This window comes from Ambystoma mexicanum, chromosome 9 (assembly GCF_040938575.1).
Source record: "Ambystoma mexicanum isolate Mex_15411 chromosome 9, UKY_AmexF1_1, whole genome shotgun sequence".
Classification (NCBI taxonomy): domain Eukaryota; kingdom Metazoa; phylum Chordata; class Amphibia; order Caudata; family Ambystomatidae; genus Ambystoma; species Ambystoma mexicanum.
This window is the reverse complement of record NC_090931.1, coordinates 672785013-672808936: the sequence shown is the minus strand read 5'-3', so window position 1 is coordinate 672808936 and position 23924 is coordinate 672785013. Positions and strand designations below refer to the sequence as shown.

At 45.9% G+C, this 23924-nt stretch overlaps 1 protein-coding gene across 2 annotated transcripts in view; it reads left to right on the top strand.

The window, feature by feature from the left end:
- ICA1L (islet cell autoantigen 1 like) overlaps window positions 1–23924 on the top strand; it is an 804678-nt gene that overhangs the window by 301857 nt on the left and 478897 nt on the right. For both annotated transcript variants that reach the window (XM_069615515.1, XM_069615516.1), the window contains exon 7: window positions 19683–19781. In XM_069615515.1, coding sequence (XP_069471616.1) covers window positions 19683–19781 — 99 coding nt within the window. The remainder of the gene's footprint in view (window positions 1–19682; window positions 19782–23924) is intronic.

Here is a 23924-nt window from a genome sequence, read left to right as displayed (position 1 = left end):
AGATTGATCGTCCTAACGGGATCCTGAGCGGAGTGTCCTCCCTCTCAGCGAGACTGCTTCACCCGGGGTCCAAATTCTAACTGCTTTCCCAAGTGGGAAACCTCTTCTCTTTATGGAGCTACTTTCGATCCCCGCCCCTCATGGGTTATCATGCTGCCCTCGGCCGAAGAGCAGACAAAAAAGCATGAGGCGAAAAAAGAGTGGAATATTCCAGCTAGAAGCGGAAAAAACCCAACTTCTTCCTTGCTTTCGTTCCCATTACCCCATATCACTGCTCCTGCAGAGCGCTCAGACTCCCTTTCTGGCTTGTCCTTCGGCAGACAATATAATAACTATTCTCCCCGGCTTAGTCATCTGCCATAAATATGTGATGTCTCTTCGCAGCAGAAATACATGTTTACTTGCTGAGCCCACAAAAACATAGGCTTTCATTGCTGTTTCATTGCAGTGAATGGAAGTGAATATCCAAGATGGTCGTGCATTGGCGCTATGTTTTCTAGCTCATTTCGCACACGCACTACACTCCGCCCCTTGCAGATTCAACTACCATAACCCAACGAGCGAAAAGGAGGTTCCCAGAACCTACGAAACAAATAAACAAATGCCATAAATTAGGAATACAAGAAATACAGCAACAAACCCAAACATTGAAAATGCCACAAATCCAAGCCGAACGCAACGCTTCGGGTATCCAAGTAAACATTTGACCCCACGAGTCCCCGTTCTTATCCTGCGTTACTCGGGCAACTAGATCTTTCAAGTCCTTAATATGACCTTCAATGGAACAGTAACGATCTTCTAAGTCAAAGCAACACATCCCCTCCACTGCGTTACATCACAAATAATGCTTCAAAAACAGATAATAGCTGCTATATTTTTCAATATAGTCTTCCTAAATGTTTTATCATCTAACAAGAGTTCAGTCAAAGCCTGCTAAGTCTCATTAAACCCCTTAACTACAAGGCAAGCCGATCATTGATCAGTCTTATATCCCTCAGCCGCTAGTCCACAAATCCCCACTAAGGAAATAGCTAATGCTAACACTTCAGTTCCAGACAACAAATGAACATCAGAATTACAATCGGGGGATAAGGCGGTGTAGGAGGCGGATCGCATGGACCGCCGAATATCGGGACGTAGAGAAAATGGCATCAAGCCAAGGCATGTTAAAGCGCAAGGACCACCTAAAATATTAGCAGGAAATATTCTAATAAGTTTGGTTCCCACAGGAAAATAACCAACCCGCAGGAAGTTTCACGTGACTCGGGTAGCTGGCTGTTAAAACAGTAAAGTTACACCACATATTATTGGAAACTTCAATGCAAACAGAAGCCGGTCGAGCGCGTAGGCGCCGCTCAAAATTCGACCTCTTTTCATCATAGTTCAAGTTCAGCTGTTGGCACTTGCCAACAAAGTTCAGATCAAGTCATTTGATAACACATCGGCAGGGGCAATATTGTGTGTCGTAATACAGAATTTACAATATTCATACACTGAAAAGGAACTTCTCACATCAGAGTTCTCAACCAAGGAATCTTTATGCAAGACTTCAACCAAAGTCTGCAACACTGGGACAGGCGTTGGTATTGCCACGAGGCATATGGAAAGTAAAGTAGCAGCGTCATGTACATCCGACGGTATGCAGTAATAAAATTGCGGCAAAAATGTTGCCTGTGCAAAAAAAGCTGCAAAAATTACGTGGTTTGACCTGGTAAAGGTGTACCCGGTTATACCATTTAAGAGGAGTGGGGATGTTCCCCACTCCCCTTAAATGGTATAATGGGTCTTACATGGTGGCAAAACCACAGCCTTTTTGGTACGATTTTTTTTTTTGTGTGTGTGTAAACGGCCATTTTTCCTGCGATTTTAACAAATGGAACCCATCCGACATACAAAAATGTGAAACTTCAGCACCCACTTAGCCAGGTAAACCCATATATTTTCGGTCTGCCCAACAAGTTTAGGATAGTTATTTTGCATCAAGGATATAGAAAGATCAGAAAGGTGCAAAGCATCGCGCTTTCGACCACGTTGTTTCCTCATAGCACTGCGATATGCCGCAATTGATGCATCACTGGGCTCAATAGTAGTAGCAGGCATGTCAGTCTTGATTCAAATTCCCAACTCCATCCGCAGAATGGAGACATTTGCCACTTCCTCCAACATGTCCCTGGACACTCCCGAAAACACTCCACCGCGACTCACACACTCGGCATACACAGGATCTATAAATCAAAATTCTAAAACAAAATATCAGTGGAGTACATCACTCACGTAAATAACATTTGTCAGCGGAAATATGAGTCAATTTCCTTTTTCCAGGTTCCATTACAAGAACTACTTGATGCTCCCCTGCTGCAATCACATCTGCCGGAACGGGTGGACCATTACGTTTTTCGACCCATACCTTTGCACCCGGCACCATAGTATCTGACGAGCCAAAACCCTTGTCCCCACGAATAGTTTATACAGTGGGTGGCTCTCCTTTGTTCACTATGGATAACTTCACAGGCACTAATATCAATTGGGCCACTCAGTCTCCCTTATAAATGGGTAACATGTTTCACCACTATTTATAAGAATAACCTTGATTTCACCCTGATAATCTGCATCCACAATCCCTCCTACCACTTGAATGCCTTTTAGGGCTAGTGCAGATCTAGGGGCAATCCATCCCATATGTTCAGATGGAATTTGCACCCCAATACCCGTATCAATTACCACAATACATCTAGGTTTAAGTCAGATTTCTTCTCTTGCATGCAAATCCACCCCAGCTGATTCAAGAGTGGCATGATAAGGAGCTAATGCACCGGGAGACAATTCCCAGTACAACAGCGTTTCCACAGCTCTATGGGCGCTAAATCGTAAGGCTGGAGTTAACATACGCATTAATGGAGTCTCACTGTTCGCAATGGGATGGTTATTAAGTATCTGAACAACATCTAACACGCGTTCTCGCCACCGTTTCAAGGTACCCTCGTATTTTTTTCATAGCTGTGCCTTCAATAGTCCATTAATTCTCTCAATTAACCCTGAAGCCTCAGGGTGATAGGTGCATGAAAGATCCACTTGATTCCTTTTTCTTGACAATAGTCTAAAAGCAACTTTCCCTTAAAGTGAGACCCATTGTCGCTCTGTATTTACAAGTAACCAGAATATGTGTCTACAATGGTACATGCATATTGACATCCCCTGCTTGCCAAATCTGTCCAGGCAATTTGCCTCGCTTCAATATGTCTTGAACTATTTGTGCAATAGATCTTTGCTTCTGATCTTGACACCTAGGACACTGCAGTATTATTGTTTTCACAATCTCTAACGGGATGCTGATTCCCCTGTCTTGTTCCCACCTGATAGTAGCTTTCTCTCCGAGATGTCCACTCTTCTGGTGGGCCCATTTAGCAATCCCTTCCAAATCCTCTTCCTCAGCCCTCGCGTCCATGATTGAACCTTTCGCATGTTCATCTGCAACAGAATTGAACCACTGTTCTAATGAATCCGTTGCACGATGTGCGTCTACATGATACAGTTACTGTAGTATGCATTAGCATCTCAGCAATGTCTCACTACAATTCCTTCCCCAATACTTCTTAGCATGGATCTTCCATCAATTTTTCTGCCACGTAGGCAACCACATTACCAACCCATTTGCAACGGAATATGAGTCCGTATAAATGTAACAACTCCTGGCCGTGTCTGATACACTGCATACAATTCTGCAAATTGGCTACTCTTCCCTTTTCCAGAGGTGGTTAACATCTTTTTTAATTTGGGATTATAGGGTACTGCTTTCCAGTGGCGTTCAACTCCCAAATACTTGGCTGAGCCATCAGTAAAAAAAAAACAGGGTAAATTAAAGCTCGAGGAGCCAGAGTGGCAATTGCCTTCCCAAACCGTAGGGAAATACTGATACACAGGGAACGGTTTTCTGGGGAAAAAGATTCATCAACTTGCCGGTGAGGGCAAGACCAAACAACTAATGATATTTTTGTTAACCATGGTCCTGTTCACTTAGGCACAGGTGGAAAAGCTGGTCTGATGCAGGGAAGGAGGGAGGGGAGGGCAACCAGCACAATGATGTGGGGGAGTGCGAGAGGGGAATTAAATCTCGGATTCTTAAATCTAAGCAGCTAGCCGTCACAAGTGCAGAGATTGAGGCATCGGAATAGTCATGTAATTTTTATTTTAGCATTGATAACTGGAAAGTTCCTTGCAAAAGGGTGGTTGCCCAGAGGGTGGGTGAGGTGATATCAAAATATCACTAAAAAATGCACTGTCCCACTTGTTATGGGATGGGAAAACCCATGTTGTTGTGGGGTTTTCTCTCAATTACATGCAGTGACCCCTGTTGGTATTGGGGGTATCATAAAATGTTGTGGTGAGGCCACAACAGGTGAGGTCGACCGGTTTCGATGGTTCAAGGGTGATTAACGACCATCTTCTTCAGGACAAGATCGATTTTCATATGCTGCTGAGTAGCGACTGTCCTCTTAGTAGGGCAGCAATAACAGGCTGCAGAGGGATCCTGGAATAGGAGACACAAAAGACATAATTGCAGAGAGTGCATGAATAAGCCTCTAACTGCAATATTGCAACAATGGTGCATCCAAAGTGCAGCTAAAAAACCTGTTACAAGGCAAATGAATGCTACCAAAGACAAGGTGCTCGCCAATTCAGAGCAAAGAGCGCCACTGTAATGGTGGCTAAACAACATAGACAAGTCAACCCCATGGTGGAGGGAAAGAAAGTGGCAAGACCTGTGCACGTGAGGGAAAAAGGGGGGGCACGGTGGGGGATGGGAGGGGGCGGACCGTGGAGTGTGCGAGGGGACCTACCTGGAAAGGATGACTGAGCTATCCAGGAAATGCACTGGGAGTAGTGAGAGAGCTCTCTCCAGTAGCGAACCTGCAAAGAAAGCGATGCTGTAAAGGACTGGATGGTTGTCGGGCGGTGCTGAAGGGAGCAGAGAAATACGCATACCTGGGAAAAGTCAATCGAGGCGAGCACATGAAAACTGCAGTCTGCTCCGTCCTAAGGATGTGGGTGTACTGAGCGGCAGCGAAAGATGTCTGCCGTGTGTGACGCTGCATGGAGGCGGGGCACCATCCGTGATGGGCGCGTAAGCCAATCGGCGGTGGGCGCGTCACGGGCTTGTCAGTGGAAGGTTGGCCTATCAATAGGCAGCCCAGGCGGAAGTCTATGTTGCGGGCGGCCAATCAGGACACACATATGCGAGGGTGTGTGTGCTGCCGAGCTAGGGCTAGAGGGGGGTGGCCATGTATCGGGTGAGATGGCTGGGGGAGAGCCGGCCAAGGCGTGGCCCGTGCAATAAGGTAAGCGCGCGCGAGGCCAATCGTTGGTCACTCAGCGGTGGGTGTGTATGTGAGGACAGGACAAGGCTGGTGTCGGGGCAGGCAAGGGGAGGAGTCCTGGTGTGGACTCTCAGGGGGGGCTGTGAGGCAAGGTGCCTGGGCCAGGTGGTGGGTGCAGGGGGTGAGTGATCAGGACAACAGGTGAAGAAGTGAAAGTAATGCCAGGAAATGAGCAGTGAAAGAAGGGGAAACGGTGAAAGAACAACTAAAAAGCTCTCTTGTGCGAGTTCCACAAGTGCACCAGATGATTAAATCAAAACAGATGATTAAATCAAAACAGAAGGCAAGAAGAGTTGGAGATGCAACACGGGTAGGTCAAAAGGGAGAATACCAATGGGTGAAAAAAAGGGAGACAGTTGTGAATGAAACGGAAATACATATAGCAGTTAAAGAATGCATCAAACATTTCATATGTTATCCCGTTAATCACACAGATACATCAGCCAGAGAATAGTGATTCATGAAATGTCAAGGTTCAATGCTGTAGCACCGCCAGTTCTTGCCACTGCATTGCTTCGTTCAACCCTTGTTTACAGGTATTTAAGCGGAAAATCCACTTCTGTTCTTGAGTAAAGAGTATAGCGTGGTAGTTGCCTCCTCGCTTCGGGTACTTGATTTTTTCCAAAATGGTCCATTGAAAAGACTCTGCTGTGCGGAACCATAGGTGCTGTAAGTTTCTTAGTGCGGATGCAGGATCTATGTTCAATCATCCGTTTCTTTACTTCTCTGGCAGTCATCCCAATGTATCGCAAATGGCACGGGCAGGTGATCATATACATTACTCCTTTGGTATTGCAGTTGGTGAAGAATTTCTGGGTCCAGGGAGTAGTCCAGCCAATATCCAGACTGGTGCTCCGAACTGTCTGGGTACACATTGAGCAAAGGCCACACGGGCTATGGCCCACTGGGTTGGTCTGGTTCCATAGGGTGGCCTGTGTGTTCTTGGCAGAGTCTGTGTCTGGCCGCACCGTGTTGACAAGGGCGTCTCTCAGGTTGCGTCTTCTTTTTAGTGCAAACCGTGGCGTGGGCATGTTAGACGCACCAGTGTTGAGAATGGGCCATAGGGACTTAATTTCCTTTTTGATTTTATTAAGTAGTGGAGAATAACTTAATACAGCCGTAATGGTTGTGACATCTGAGTCCTTCTGATGTTGTTCAAGGGTACATGCGCGTGGGATGCTTCTGGCCCTTCTGTATGTGTTCCGGACAATCCTCTGCGGGTAGCCTCGTTCAATGAGTTGCTTTTTGAGAGTCTTGGACTGAGCAATTTAATCTTCCGTCCTAGTGCAGAGCCGACGGTACCGCAAAAATTGGCCAAACGGTAAGTTGTCTCTGAGGGATTGAGGATGATAGCTCGAGTATGTGAGGAGGGAATTCCTATCTGTGTTTTTGCGGTAAACTTTAGAAATGAGCCCGCCTTGTGAGGCCATAATATCTAGATCAAGGAAATGGGTCTTGTTTCTGTCTTGTTCCATGGTAAACTGCAGATGGATATTGCGTGTATTGAGCCATTCATGGAAAGCCAAGAGTTCTTCATTGGAGCCTCTGAATATGATAAAGATGTCATCTATATAGCGACGCCAAATGAGCAGTTTGTCACAAAAAGGGTTGGTAAAAGGATATATATGCTGGAGCTCAAAGGAATTGACATAGAGATTGGCCAGACTTGGTGCGAAGGTAGCACCCATGGCGGTGCCCGAAATCTGTTGGTAAAATTGGTCATTAAACATGAAGTAGTTCTTCGTGAGGGCTATTTCAGCCAAGGTGGATATGAAGGTGGAGGGCACCTCATGGAGGTCAATGCCTGAATCAAGGAGATCTTTGAGCATGGTAAGAGTTTCTTGTTGCGGGATCTTGGTGTACAAGGATTCGATGTCAATGGTGACTAGCCAATCAAGTTCTGGGTTGAATTGCACAGAGTCAAGAAGAATGAGCATAGCTGTAGAGTCTTTAACATAAGATTGCATTTTCGGAATTTCGTCCTTGATGAAAAAGTCTACGTATTGAGATAAAGGTTCTAAGATAGACTGGATCCCTGAAACGATTGGACGGCCCGGGATGGGCAGAGTGGTTTTATGTATTTTTGGAAGGGCGTACATGGCTGGAGTCCTTGGATGCAATGGCGTCAGGAAGGCTGCTTCCCTTGGGCTGACATATCCTTCTGCTTCTTCAATGATAGGTGCGATTAGAGCCTGCAGAGAGGCCGTTGGATCACTGCGAAGTAATTGGTAACTGGAGGTGTCGCAGACCAAGGCTTCCACCATGTTGTTGTAGTCGTCGGTATTCTGAATGACTATAGCTCCTCCTTTGTCTGCCGGTTTGATGGTTATGGCTTGATTTTTGGCAAGGTCAGAGAGAGCATTAAGTTGGATTTTAGTGCAGTTGTTGTGAACGAAGGGAATGCTATCTTCGATTTCTGAGAGTTTTTTCATGAGGGCTTGTTCAAACGTGATAGATTCGGCCGTGTAGGCACTGGAGGGTACACAAAACTGAGAGGTGGGTCTAAAGCCAGTGGCGTCCTTTTGTGAATTAGATTTGTCTTCAAAGAATTGCTGCAGATGTATTTTCCGTAGAAGTTGATTACATTCGATCCGGGTTTGAAAAGGATCGTATCTTGCTGTAGGTATAAATGAGAGGCCCTTCTGCAGGATCTCTTCCTCCGGTCGAGTCAATTGATGCGATGATTTGTTCATAATAAGGGAGGTGGGAAAGTTGTTGCCTGTCCTCTGCTGCGTGTTACAACCATCGACTGTGGTGGTGCGCGCCATCTGGGTCCGCGTGTCCCTCTGCCTCGCTGGCCTAAAAAAGGTACCGCAGGGGTGTTGTGTGGTACAGGGATGTTATAATGGACTCTTGGGCCTTGACGTCCATAGCTGCCAGAGCTATTACTGGAGTTAGAGCTGGAGTTGGACCATGACCTGTTTTGGCCTCTCTGTGAGTTCTGAAAGCGCAATTGTGCTGCATCTCTTCTTGACTGTCGTGCCTCATCTGTGAAATATTCGTCGGCAACATACGGATAGACTTTAACGTGGGTGAAGTTCTGCAAGTCCTTTTTCAGCTTCAAAATTTTTCTATTGAGATTGGTGTCTTTAAATTCTTTCAAGGACCCCCTGCCACTTATTGGTGTAATTTGGCTACTCCACCCTTTCCTGTCTTGGCACGATCTTGAATGTACCATTCCCATTTAATGATACTCGCCTCTTGTGCGTGCCCAATCCGCTGTGCTTTAGGGGAACTCAGTACCCATTGCATGATGGGTATTTCTGGTTGGATCAATACATCATGACCCACCATCATTTGTTCTGTATCCACCAGTGCCCAATAAGAGGCCAATAGTTGTTTCTCAAACGAGTAGATCTGTCAACAGGTTCAGGAAACTTGCGACTCAAAAATCCTAAAGGCACTCACTTCCTGTCCTATTTTTGCCACAAGCTCCAATTGGCATATTCATCATGAACGGATACATTTAGTTCCACCTCTCAGTCCCTCAGTGGCCATAAATCAAGTACTTTCTGAATGGTGTCTTTGGCTAATTGAAACGCTTCATCTTGTTCCTCACCCCATTCAAAATTTTATTTCTTGCGTGTCACTTTATAAAGGGGCTCCAAAATCTGTCCCAGATGGGGTATATGTTGTCTCCAAAATCCAAACGGACCAATAAACTGCTGAGCTTGTTTTTTAGTCCTCGGAGTGGAAAACTCAAGTGTCTTTTGTTTGGCTTTGGGCACCATTTTGCGATGTCCATTGTGCCACTGAATTCCCCAAAAAATAGCTGTCTCTACCCCACCTTGTGTTTTAGCCTCATTTATTTCCCATCCTTCCTTCAACTGCCCATAATAAGATCTAGGTGCACTCGCACACTGTGCTCATCTTTCCTTTAGATTAGTATATTGTCAATGTAGTGTACGATCTGCACATCCGGCTTGCACAGGATTTTGTCCAAATGTTAGATTGTTGGACTATGCATATAAGCCATTGGTAAACGTTTGAACGTATACTGCCTCCCATTCCAGGAGAATGCAAAGTGCTCCTGACATTCCTCAAACATCGCAATGGTGAAGAAGGCATTAGCCAAGTCTAACACTGCGTATCATGTTCCCTTAAAATTTCTGTACATTTTCAATTAAAGTCACCGCGTCCGGGACTGCCGGTATTAGCGGAGGAGTATGTTTATTCACCTTGCGATAATCAAGTCATCCCGAAGCTTCCATCCGTTTTTTTAACAGGCCAGATCAGATTGTTCCAAGCAGTGGTCACGAGTCGCAACACACCGGCTTCTACATACCCTTTAATAGTTTCCGAAATCTCCTTTTTCCCCACGGGAATCCAATATTGTTTCATGGACACTATTTTAGTGGCTATTGGAACCTGCACTGGGGGCATCTTTAATTATCCCACAACCACGCGGGTACAAGTTAACGCACTGACCCCAAACTGATAGTTTACCTCCCAATCTGAGGGTCAATCCTTCTAGAATGTCAAATCCAATAATGTTTTCGGGAATCGGGACAACCAGTACTTGATGGGTATCCCTTTTCAAACTTCCAATGTTCATATGTGTTTGTTTGCACGGTAGGTGTCTCTTTGCCCCCAACCCTCTAACAGTAAAATGACGCCCCTTAAACCTTGAAGGATTTCCATGTAATGAGGCCTCTTCCCCGGTATCAATTAAAGCATTGACCTCCTGTATGTTTCCTGATTACCAAAAAATGTTTACTTTCACATGAGGTCGTCTATCTTAATTTGGGCATTTGTTACCAGAGTTTGACCGTCATCCTGTTCATATTTTGAGTGCATGTTTTTGGATTCCATCTCTACCATCGCACCCACCATTTTCCTCAAATCAGCATATGTCGGCTTAGATTGCGTGGGCATACCTGATGACGCACCATCTCCCTTCTCAGGAAGCGATGCAAAAGAATCTGCCTCCCTCTCCGTTTTATGTACTTCTTGGCGTTTCACCTGTTTAACGCTCCTTCCCATCCAAACCCCGCTTTTTATACAATTGATACATTTCTCCTGTTTCAATCCCATCAATATCCCCTGGCGGCACCCCATCTTTCAGTAACGCTAGGAACATATCCTTTCTGGATACACACGAATCGCGGCTGTGAAATCTCTTCCCGGGAGTGTGTCTTTCACTCCGCCCCTCCATCTCCCAATCTCGGGGTCTTTCCTCTGGCTTTTCCCATCCTCCTAAATCCGCCAATTGTTTACTAGCACCTCATCCGTTATTTTGCCTGTCATTCCCACCAATAGGATCATTATGACATTCTTATATGCCGGGGGGTGGTGCATATAATAGTATTTCTGGCTGAAACGGACAACGCTACTGGCCCCATATGTTCAGGGATCATCTAGATGGATTGCCTCTTTCATGGCATGTTCCCTCAATCTTTGAATAGCCTCTTTCAGCATGTACCATTTCTTTTCCTCAGTCAGCCAATCTGAGGTGATAGGATACTTGCGATTACATCCTTGGGCTGCTATTTGCAACAAGGACATTTGAGACTCTCCACCATTGGCCCCTTGCGGAGGTCCCACACGTAGTATCTCCTGTATTTGGACTTCCTGCGTCAAAGGTAAAAACCGAGCAGAGTCTGTTGCATCTTCGTGAAGACCAGCAGCCCCTCCATCAAGTAACTTCGCCAACCAGGTTAGCAAAGGTTCTCCGGGCCTCTGCTTTAATTGGTTAACTATTTCCCCAATTTCTTACTGTGAATAATCCTCCAGTGCAGTCATATCCACTACCCCTCTTCTGGCATTACTGGGATTATGACCCGTCATGCGGCATATGACTGGGTTAACCACTACCTCTTTACGATTAGGTTCCGATTTGGGTTTGCCTTCTGGTTCCAAAGCACTCTCAGTACTAATACTATCAAATGTATTTTTATTTCTTTTCATTTGCTACACGCTCAGACCCTGGGGTATCACGGTGTGGTTAGACAGCTTGGTAATTAGTCTTACATTACAGTTAGCATAAGCATATATTACATATAGTACATCATACAGGTAAGAAATTAACACACAATTTCTTATTTTTACAGTTATATACAGATTTTATGCAGAATTGTACAGGGGAAAGGGGGTTGTGCTAGTGTTTGATAGAATATAGTACTAGTATTGGATGAACAACCAGGTCTTTAGCAGTTTTTTGAAGCTGGGAAAGGAGGGGTCTTTTTAGATGCTGATGGGTAGGGAGTTCCAATGTTTAGGTGCTAGGACAAGGAAGCTGCTGCCTCCTGCTCTAGTGTTGTTATAGCAGGGTAACACTGGAGTTGATTGTCATTGGATCTCAATGTTCTGGTGTTTTCTTTTTTCTTTATGGTGTTGTTCAGATATAAAGGGGCTTTATTGGAGAGGCATTTATGCACAATGCACAGAGTTTTGAAAATGATTCTAGCTTTTATGGGGAGCCAGTGGGCCTCTTTTCTAATCTTGGAGGTGTGTTCCCTTTTTGATATCCCTAGTGCTGCTCTTAATGCTTTATTTTGCAGGAGTTGTAATTTGCTGAGATTAGTGTTGGAGTTGCCTCAAAGCAATATGTTGCAGTAATCAAGCTTTGACAGTATCAGGGCTCTGGCTAGAGTGAGGCAATTAGTGTCAAGAATTGTCGACTGAGAGCGATCAGCTTGGAGGTGTAGGCTGTGGCTGAGGATAGTGTCTTGATGTGTTTAGTCATGGTGAGGTTAGCGTCCAGATAAACGCCTAGTGTTTTTACCTGTTTAAGGACTGGTATCGGGGTACCATCTATATTGATAGACTTGTTGTCTGCATGGAGGGTTGCTATTTTGGATGGTGAGCCTACAATGAGGATTTCGGTCTTCTAATTGTTAAGACAGAGACTATTGAGAGCCATCCAGTTTTGAATGATGGAGTATATTTTGTTGATGGCTACTGTATCCTGGTCATAGTTACCTGAGATAGGTACTAGGATTGGAGTGTCATCTTCAAAGTTAGTGTAGATGACACCCATATCGTCGAGAGCAGAGAAGAGGAGTTTTGTGTATGTGTTATATAGAGTAGGGGAGAGGCAGGAGCCATGGGGTACTCCTAGGGGTACTGGGATGGGGTCGGCAGCTTGCTTTCCCTATAGACACTCTCGAAGTCCGTTCAGCAAGGAAGGATTTTACCCAAAGAGTAGCGTCATTGGCTAGTGATGTGGACAGCTTATTGAGATCCACGAGGTCGAAAGCTGCGGAGAGGTCAGGCAGCAGTAGAATACAGAGCTTCCCTGGGTCTCTGATGATATCCATCTGGATTTTGAGGTCCAAGAGTGCCGTTTCGGTGCTATGGTTGGGTCTGAAGCCTGATTGTCTGGTTCCCAGAAGCTGGTTCTGTTTGTGGTAAGATTGAATCTGAGTTTAAGCTATTTTATATATGATTTTGAGGAGGAAGGGGACTGTTGTTATTGGCCGATAGTTGGTGGGTACTAAGGGGGTCTAATGTTTTTTTTTAGTAATGGGGTGACCCAAGCTTCTTTGATGCTAGCTGGGACTGTGTTGGTGGAGAAGGAGGAGTTAATGAAGTTAGTAATGGTGGGGGTGAGGGTGGTTGCACAGGCTTTCACTAATTTGGCGGGTACGCTGTCTCCTTTGCAGTTTGACGCTTTGAGTTTGCAAATGGTGTTGAGCACCTGTTCTTGGGTGACTGGGGCGAAGTGGAATAAGGAGTTTGGTGCGGCAGCGGGGGTAGGAGCGGGGTTGGTGATGGGAGGATTTTTTTCGGCTAAGGCTGTCTTTTGGTAGAGATTTAATTTTGTAGTAGCTCTATTTTAGCAGTGAAGGTGTTTTGAATAGTGGTGCACCATTCTTTGCTGGAATTGGAAGGGGAGGCACTCGGAATGGGATTTTCTAATTCTCTGAGAATAGCGAAAAGTTCTTTGGAGTCTGAAGAGGCATTGCTGATACGTGTGTTAAATACATTGGCTTTGTGGTGGATGATGGCAGTTTTGTAATTTTTGTTGGCATCCTTGAAGGCTTTGGTTGACCCCGGAGTGGGGTGTTTGCTGAAGGCATGTTCGCAGGAGCGTTTGGTCCTTCTCAAAGAGACCAGCTCGTCGTCAAAACAGAAATTGTTCTTTTTGTCAATTCGCCGTGTTTTAGTTAGAATAGGTGCTACTTTATCAATGGTGGTGGTGAGGCATTTATGGTAGTAGTCTGCAATGATGTTGGGGTCGTCGCTAGTGACTAGATTATTTTCAAGAGTTTTGCTAAGAGTGGGGGTGAAGTTTTCCGCTGTGAGCTTGCGTGGATTTCTGGCCTCAATGGTGACCAAGGTTTTGGTATTAAGAGGATGAGGTCCCTCAATCTTAAAAGAAAGTTTTATGCAAAAGTGATCAGTCCAATCAAGGGGGATGATTGAATCAGTGGTTAGGCTAGTGTTTAGGGTCATTATCCAATCCAGGGTTCTGCCCTTGACATGAGTAGGCACGTTCACTAATTGGGTGAAGTTCATATCTTGGAGGGCTAGATCTAAGGTAGCAGCTTTGTGGTCTTGATCATCGTTGAATCCTAGATTAAGGTCTCTGAGGAAAATGCATTTGGTATTAGGTTTGATGAGAGGTGTAAGAAATAGTGGGATATCTATTCTAGGGTTGCTGTTGGTACTAGGAGTTCTATATATTACTACAATATTGATAGTGGTTTTGTCGTTTGCAGCGGGTTTAACTAGTAGAAATTCATAGCCTGAGATCTCTTCGATGGGACTAGCTCTGAATTGTAGACTTCTCCTGGCTATGATGGCTCCCCCACATCCTGTGGTGTGAGTTCTGTCTGTTCTGAATATATTGTAGTGTGGCGGTATGGCCAGTGCGAGTAATGGACCAGAAGCTTGGTGAAGCCAGGATTCTGGGATAATCAAAATGTCCAGTTTTTGTTCGGTAATTAGGTCATTAATTTCAATGGCTTGAGCCCCTAGTGATCGAGTGTTAATGAGGGCACTTTAAAGTTGGTCCGTGGTTTAGGGTCTGCTATTTTTGGGTGCTAATGAAGTGTTATTTATTTTGTTGGTAGTCCAGGTGGCAAGAAGCTTGTATTTTTTGTTTTGGCTTAGGTCATTGGATTTGGATGTAGTGATTGATTTGGGGGTGCTAAGTGTGGGAGATCTTGGTGCGCGATCTGAGGCGGATGTTCCTATTGATTCCAACAATAGGTTGGGTAGCTGTAGCGGTTTTAAGGGTGAGCAGGTGGTCTGTTATTTGGTTGAGATGTGTGAGCTCTCTAGGGGGATCGCTTATGGTGAGACAAGTGTTGTGGGCGTGTTTATTGATGTTAGAGAATGGGGGCGTGAATGGGAGGAAAGGTGTTGGGCATGGCATGGAATGGGATGGGTCCTAGGGCATGCCAATCTAGAGAGTCAGTTCCTAAATTCCACGAGATGGCTGCCTGAGCAAGGGAGTGCTATCTGGCACAATACAGTAGGGGAACATGATGAATGATAGCCAGGCTAGCATAGCTATGTTCTTGGGGACTAAGTGTGTAGGGGTCATTCTTCTTAACAGGACCATTCTGGTATAGATATGGTATTCAAATGGAATTGCAAGGTTGCTTTAAAGGCTGGGCTATCAGCATTTAAATTAAGCTGGGAAAGGACTGGCTAAGTCTAACTGACGCTAATCTGGGTAAGGAGTACTACGGCTCCGTACCAGTGATCGGGATCCTAGTCCACCACTGCGGTGGCAATCACAGTTACTACCTTACGAGAATTCACTCTCCCTCATCTCTTTTTGTATTTAAAACAAGCCAACCTCATGGCAGCTCGCTTGGCTACCACCTCATATTTATCTGCTTTATCATGATACAATTTCATCTGGAGCTGCTGCATAAACGCAAGTTGTTTTTCAGCTGCCAGCTCTTTTTCCAATTTCAGGACATTTGCCTGTAATTCCACATTCCTAATGTATTTTTCAGAAGGCATGTAACAAAATCCAGCCGCTCCTGCCCAGAGTCAAACACTCCTTCCCATTTTCCACCAGCACCTGTTGCAGACAACTCACCAATTCAGCCGTACTCGCCTCTCCTATACTGCTGTCCCATTCCTCGCTCAAACCGAACCGCATGCCCAAGTCTGGGCGACTTTGTCATACAGACTCTTAGTCCACCCTGGAATAGTAACCTCAGGACAGCCTTCGCCTGCAGAGCTTCCTTTTTTCTTAAATAGGGAACTTATGTTACCGAATGGATATTACACGTCCCCTATAGTTAATACCTCACCACACACTACTCACTTCCCAAATTCTTTGCCTCTTTGAATCCAATGTCTTTTATCTCATATAATATTGGCAGGGAACTTTGGCACAAATGTCAGCACAAAGACCATGCTCTCAGCGCCAATTGTGTTGTTTTATCTTGGCCATATGTGGAGACCTTGTACTTACGCTTTCTGGACCCTTGCAAAATCAGTTATTGGACTCAGATAGGCAAAGAATTACACATAATACGTTGGTTAATGGTATAATATAAACGGCGCGTAATAGGCCCTTCACTCATAACCTACAAAAAGAGAAATAAACACATATCAGTTATACATAGACTAAGAAAAAACTCATCACGGTTAGGATTGTTGCAGAAGACACCTTCATCTCGGCCACTACGACACTGCTTAGTCCCACAGCACATAGGCAAAGAGATTGATTGTCCTAACATGAACTGGAGCAGAGCGTCCTCCCTCTCCGCAAGACTGCATCACCTGGGGTCCACATTCTAACTGCTTTGCCAAGAGGAAAACCTCTTCTCTTTATGGGGCTATTTTCGATCCCCGCCCCTCATGGGTTACCATGCTGCCCTCAGCCGAAGAGCAGACAATAAGTATGAGGCGCAAAACGAGTGGAATATTCCAGCCAGAAGCAAAAAAACACAACGTCTCTCCTTGCTTTCGTTCCCATTACCCCTCATCACTGAACCTGCAGAGCGCTATGACTCCCTTTCTGGTTTGTCCTTCGGTGGACAATACAATACCTATTCTCCCCGGCTTGGTCATCTGACATAAATATGTGATCTTGTCTTCGCAGCAGGAATACATGTTTACTTGCTGTGCCCACAAAAACATAGGCTCTCATTGCTGTTTCATTGCGGTGAATGGAAGTGAATATCCAAGATGGCCCCGCATCAGCGCCATGTTTTCTGGCTCATTTCGCACACGCACTACAGGCTCAAACCGTTTCACTTTACCTTCTCAGGGTTCCTGCCCCTAGCTTTATTCTTTAGCGTTTTCTATGCCATTGGGTACTCTATTTCACAGTTCAAATATTTGACAAGATTCAACAGTTTGCACAATCTTCTCAGGCTTTCTTCAGCCTTGGGTTTAACAAAAGAATGTCTCCCCTTAAACACAATTTCTAGGTCTCCCTCATTCATGCTCGGACCCCTTTCACAGTGCACAGAGTCTTTCGAATGTGCGTACTTTTCATTTTCTGCCGGACCACTCTGTTACTTTATTTTACAGTTCAATTTCACTTCATTTAAAGAACTTCAAGTCCCATAATGCCTTTCATAGGCCTTTTTATTTCCTGCTTTCTTTCTCAAATTCCATGCTCAGGTTCCCGCTCCAGCCACACACACACTTGCTGGAATTTTCTCTTGCCATGATGCTCACCCGGTTAGCGCAGCTCTATCGAGCAACTTCTCTGGAGCTCTCTGGGTCGAGGTCAGGGTCTTCCCACTTGCACCTCGGGTACCTGGGCTTCCCTTCATATGCCCAGGGGAAACAAATACTTCTTGGGCAGAGTCGGAAGGATATGATCTGCCCTTTCTGGCTTTTGGAAGGCCCAGTTCCTCAGCCCTGCTGCAGCCCTTCAACAACACAGGATCAGCGTCTTGGCCCTCAGCACCCTTCCAGACTCCAAGGTTCTTTCTGCACTCTCCTCTGCTCGTCGGCTCCTCTGGTCCACACTGCATCCCCAGCTCGCTCCAAGTGTGTCTCAGTGCTCCACCTTTTATACTGACAGGGAGTGTTAAATAGAGTCAGGTGTGGGTGGTTGAAAAGGGAGGCCTGACCATGCTTGTCCTCGTTTATGGGAAAAAATGGAGACTGCCCATAGGAATCCATGAAATATTGGTTCCTAGGGTCAATCTTCATAGCTCAGTTCCTCTTCTTCGTCCCAGTGGTTTTGAAAGAAGGCAATGGGGAAGACGTATGGGAGTTGTAGTTTTCCCTAATGATGCAGGGACACTTCTTTGTTTCTCAGGGTAAAGGGGGCAGATGTGTGGTTGTAGATGATGATGTCCCATATTGCCTGTGGGGATGTCGAATAGGGATAGACTTCTTCTCCTATGACTCCCTTTAATGTTATTACCAGTTGGAATTGGGGAGGGCGCAACGGGACAGGATTCATAACAACCTATAAAGGTGGAGGAAGTGTCGGCTAGGGGTTTGTCAGAAAGGGTGGAATACTGCGTGTCTACCGAGGGCATTCCTCCAACTGTCCACAAGGACCCACTGCCCATGTGATCCTCCCGCACAGGTCCACCTGCAAAGGTGATGGCTGTGCCCTGGCCACCTTAATAAAGAATCCCTGGGGTCCATAAGTGAGAAAGCCCTCCGGTTTCTCACAGTGTAATGAGTAGGATAGTGAAGACTAGATTTATGCGTGTCAAACTTTTATTTTCACATTTCGAACAATCACCTGTTGCACTTTTGAGTACGATTACGACCGCTCTAATTGGCTTCTGTGGGAAGACATTTTACAGATAATTTTTCCCACCACATCGTTTATCGAAACAAATATTACTAACCCTGTATGTGATTTGTGATTTTAGACACTTATAATGGTTACTGTGACATAACCTAATGTACTGTGAGACGATGCAGTAGTTAAACTAAACCTTGCAGTGAGCATCTATTTGAAAGAAAAACACAATTGGTCTGTGGGACTCTTGTTACAGTGTAGCAAAATTAGACTTGACTTGAGTTCACTGCATTTTAGAGTTGAAGAATGTTTTTCCAGCAAGTTAAGTCTTCCCAAAGAAGCCAGTTGAAGGTGCTTTTCTGGCTTAGTCAATACATTTATTTGGTTTCAATTTTACGTCTTACAACTTCATAAAAACATAATCTGTATAAAAAAAGTCTTTAAAAACGTAGAATATTGATAATATATCATAGAAAATTATACAATGCCTATGTGAGAGAGAGGTAAATAACCGCTAACAAGTGAAAGACTCACAGTTTCAAAAGTTAAACTTTTTCAATGCAGGGATTACATAACATTTACTTGCTCATAAAACCAGTGAATAATTTAAAATTGGATTTGGGGGGCATTCAGGGTAGCATAATCGCATGTACACAACACTGAAGGTGCATCTGCTTTTAGCCATGAAGCTCTCGCAACTTGTGTGCCAAGGTAACCAAATTGACATTGTCACAAATTGTTTGGTTTGGGGTGGTTCCATATATTTAAACAATTGCTTCATGCTAAATTTCAGTTATATGGGTAGATGGGCTATGGCTGATTTTAGTTGTTTACTCCTTGTGAATTTGACTTCACTAATATTTTCCTACCAAAAGTCAGTAAAGAGGTTTTTGTCTTTGCAGGGCAATACTGTGCGTATCATAAATTAAATAGAAACAGGAAATTAATGCTAGAGTCTTCATTTCATAGTACATCCATGGGGCTTAATGGCCGATCTCCAGTTTAATCATGCCACCCAAAATCTTGTGTTTGATTGTGACTGCTTAATTGACTCTGATTAACCCCCGTAACTGTACTGGAGATGTTAGTAATTCACTGCCCACCTCAGGTCTTGCTGTTTGCAAATATATGATTTTACTTGGTTTCAATCTTTGAGCCATCAGTATGTTTTTAAGAAATGTAGTCTCTAATGTACACCTCTGTAATCTATCACATGACCCCACGTGCCACAACCTGCCCCAATGATGCCCTTTGGCTTATCTGTACACTTTAATGGCAGCACCTGCTGCTAAAACCTTTAATTGCCTGTACACTTGCAAGGGCTCCCTTTCACTTCCAGATTATATCCATTGAAAAATATTTTCTGTAATTAAACTGCTTTTTCTTCTAAAAACCAGAATAGGGTCTGCCTTGCCCAAACTGCTGGAACATCCAAGGTTGGACCTAATGGATGTTTCTCCAAGTCATTAACATAAAGAGAAAACCACAGCTGTTCTCTAGTTATTTTTTTAAGTTGGTTGCTGCTTTATGTGGTGCAACGTGTGATAGCATCAATGTGGAAAAAAAGGACCTATGAGGGTTCTCTAAGTGGTTTGTCAGTGAATGGCTTCCTCAGATGAGAACGCTGATATTGATCTGATGCAAAAATATATCATATTTGACCTTGTTCTCCTCAGACTACTCTCTTGCATTTCTGGGAGAAGACTGCTCGGTTGATGTCAGAAATCCAGGAAGAATTTAAAGAGTTCCAGCCATATGGATATGTTACAATAAAGGTATAGATTGTGAATGTCAGCAAGTGATGTATTCCCATTTACTTGCAAAGTACAATATACGTTTGTGCTATTGTTTTGTTTGTTGTGCTTTGTGTTTGTATGTCATGTCTTCTACCTGAAACTCTAATCTATCTTTTTAATCCAGTTCGTTGGCTCATTCAGAATAATATTTGGCCTCTTTTTCTGTTGTGATCAAATGTGAAGATTAGGTCATGTTCATCTATAGCAAACCACCCCTACAACTTTGCTCCCCGCTGATAGCCCCCTGAACATTTTCAAAACCTTTGTCTTTTCTGTGGAAAGTTCATGACAAATTGTTTAACGTGTCAAAGTTTCAAGGCTCTGAAAACATGCTCTTCATGGGGGGACCCTATGAGGTATCCATCTTATTCCATAGTTGCTAATGATGACCTCTGAGTGCTGCATACAGTGAACTACTTACTGCAGCACAGACAAGCCTCTATTGAATCATCAAATCCGAATGTCTAATTACATGCTTTTATGTTTGCGTCAGCCCATCAAATTAGTTCATTTGGCCAGAAAGTGGACGTATGCATATGCTTTTGCACATAATTCACTCAAACGTTGATGATGTGTTTCATAGAATATGATGAGGCATATTGGGTGTTCCCTTCTTTTAGCAAACCTAGGGGGTCATTCCGAGGTTGGAGGGAAGGGAAAAACGATGCCGGTAAAGGATTACCGGCATCGCCTACCGCTACGGGCTATTGTGACCAACCAGACCGCTATTTACTGCACTGTAAAGTACGAGGCCGTAAATAGCGGTCTAGGATCGCGCGTGCGACACACCATGCCGATATTAGCGACATGCCGTAAACCGGAGCTGATCCCAAGTAATGCGGATATGCAAATAACGGCCTCCTGAAGCCTGAAAAGTACCATACCTGCATGGAGTAATTACCGGCATCTCCGAGAAGGTGTTAGGAACCATGAGCAGTGTTTCCAAGAGCCACAGGTGCACACAATCAGCACAGGTGGAGGCAATGGAGTCTGGCACAGCACAAAAGGAGCACACCCACACACCACACCCCCTCCCACACCAAGATGATACCAATAGTAGTAGCATTACTGGAGCTGGAGGCCCTGCTTGCAAGGCAGCAACAACAACAACAACAACAGCAACAACAACCACAGCCCCCACCACAGAGGATACACAGGAGAAGGAGGGTGAGACGGACCCAGCATGCCCAACCAGTGCAGCCACCGTTATCACGCCAGCAGCCCCCAATCCCTCGCATCAGAGCCATCCCCTTCAACCTACCACCAGAGCAGACCTACACCCTATACCGGCTTTACCGTGACACGATCACCACCATAGTGGACCTGATGCACGAGGACACGCCCCCCTCTACTGAAGGTAGTGTCTGTGCTCCACTTCCTTGCCCCAGCCACCTACCAGCACACAGTGGGGCAGATGCATGGCATATCACAACCCTTAATTTCCCGGATACTGAACCAAGTGCTGGATGCCCTCCTCAAGCACACAAGGGACTACATATCCCTACCACGGACTCCCCAGGAGATATTCGATACAAAAGTTGCCTTCCATGCACTGGCAGGCATGCCAAATTGTATAGGTGCCCTTGACTGCACCCACGTGGAGTTGGTGGTCCCGCATGCCATGGAGGTGGCGTATAGAAACCGCAAGCAATACCACTCCATCAACGTGCAGATAGTATGCAATGCGAGCAAGATCATCACACATTGCTGTGCCCGATATCCAGGATCAACTCATGACTCTTTGGTCCTGCGGAACTCCACGCTACCACACTATATGGAGTGACATGCTGGACGACGTGCCTGGCTGCTTGGTGAGTTGCCTGACTGGGCCATAGCAGTGCATCGGGGTCGTGAGGTGGGTGCCTGCATACTCCACCTGGGTGGGAAGTGGGGGGGAGATGCATACTCCACCTGGGTGGGAAGTGGGGGGGAGATGCATACTCCACCCGGGTGGGAAGTGGGGGGGGGAGGAGATGCATACTCCATCCGGGAGGGAAGTGGTGGGGGGGGATGCACACTCCACCTGGGTGGGAAGGAGAGGGAGATGCACACTCCACCGGGGTGGGAAGTGTGGGGGTGGAGATGCATACTCCACCTGGGTGGGAAGGGGGTGGGGGGAGATGCATACTCCACCTGGGTAGAAATGTTGACGCCAGTGCACGATGTGCACCTCACCGAACACTGTGCCCCAGAGCCAGTGAAATGGCACATGACTACCAAATCCCACAGTGATGAAGTAAGGCCGACACCTAACACTACATGACTAACAGGTGACCAGGCCACATCCCACAACACATGCACCACTCATCGGCGGCCCTCACACACCGTAAGGGCATCTAGCACTATGCACTGCATATGCACTATGTCGCTGCCTCCAGCATATCACCACACCGGAGAGTCATCCCTGATGAACTGAGCCTAACCGGGATACCACAGCGTGGTACGAATATGCTACTGACAACAGCCAACACTCCCTACTACCAAATCTCACAGAACACAACACATCAATGATTTTACTCCAACACTGCTGCATGCATATACGATGCACGTGCAACAAGATGTGAGTGCACACCATAACCCATACTGAGGATGCTACCCACTCCATCATCCCATTGCACAGGACACATAGCGGGGTCAGAAATGGGGGCCAATGCATCCAGGGACATGTGTGTATGGGCAGAAATGACCTGCTGCCATGTAAGACTAGTACAGTTGTCCGCAATGAATGTACAAACACTTACCTTCATTTCCCTCTCATGCAGATGATGGTGGCTATCCCTTGAAGCCGTGGCTCATGATCCCTGTCCGAAACCCACAGAACAGGCACAAGGGGGACTACAATCGTTCCCATACCTGTACACGTGTGGTGATTGAGCAGACCTTTGGCCTGTTGAAGGCACAATTTTGTTGCCTCAGCCGGTCGGGTGGGGCACTTATCTACAGCCATGAGAAGGTGGCCAAGATCACCATGGCATGTGTAATGCTGCACAATATGTGCATCTGTCGGAACGTACCCCTGACATGGAGCTGCTACCACCTGATGATGATGATGAAGGGGAGGAGGAGGAAGAAGTGGCAGGACAGCATCACGGTGCTGATGCACAGGAGGGACGTGCCGTGCGGCAATCATTGATTGGACAATATTTCTGACACACAAGTCAGCAGAGGGTGTGAGGATGTCAGGACATCGGGCACTGGGTGTGGGGATACATGTACACTATGCTCTGTGAAACATTAAATGACACATGCGCAATGAGGAATGTCCACTCTGTTGTTTTTTCAATGAACAACCGGTGTATTGAATTAGAAGGTTCAAACGTGAAAAACAAACCCTCCACACCCTCCCCTTTCCCCCACAACTCCCAAACACACCCTCACCCCCTCCCCCTCCCACCACAACTCCCAAACACATCCTCACCCCCTCCCCCTCCCATCACAACTCCCAAACACACCCTCACCCCCCCTCCCACCACAACAACCCCACACCAGTCCCATAAGGACCACATAGGCCACATGTGTGTGTCAGCATTGTCACTTTGCGCTCCCAGAGCCAGGGGGAGGCATGTCCTGGCGGCGCGATGTACGTTGTGAGCAACAGAGGGGGCTGGTCTGGGTGGAGGAGCATTGAGACGGTGTGTCCTCCTGCTGGGGCTGTCGTGCAGGAGTGCTGCCTCCAGGGCATCTGCAATCCGGCCAAGGACCTCGCAGAGCTGTTTTGTGCTGACTGTGATTACCTCGCCCAGTGCCCTAGGTTCATTCCGCCACTCCTCCCTGGCCTCCCGATTGTCTCGGATGAAGTCATTTATGAGGCCTGTGAGCTGCTGAGAGCGCTCTGCATCAATGGCTGATGTGGCAGATGTGGTTGGCCCGCTGGGAATTGGGCTTGCATGTCTTTCTGGTGCTTCACTAAGGGAAGTGGATATAGGACTGGCATGTTCCAGTGTAGCTCCTTGCCTTGTAAGCCCTGGTGTATCACTCACCAGAGTCACTGTATGAGACCTGGGGGTTGGTTTGGGCGTCAGGGGTGTGGACAATCTCACCAGTGTCGTCCTCCGTTGCTCCGCATATAGATGAGGGGCTGTCGGGAACATCGAGGGGGCCCATGGCTGCAATCTCCCCAGC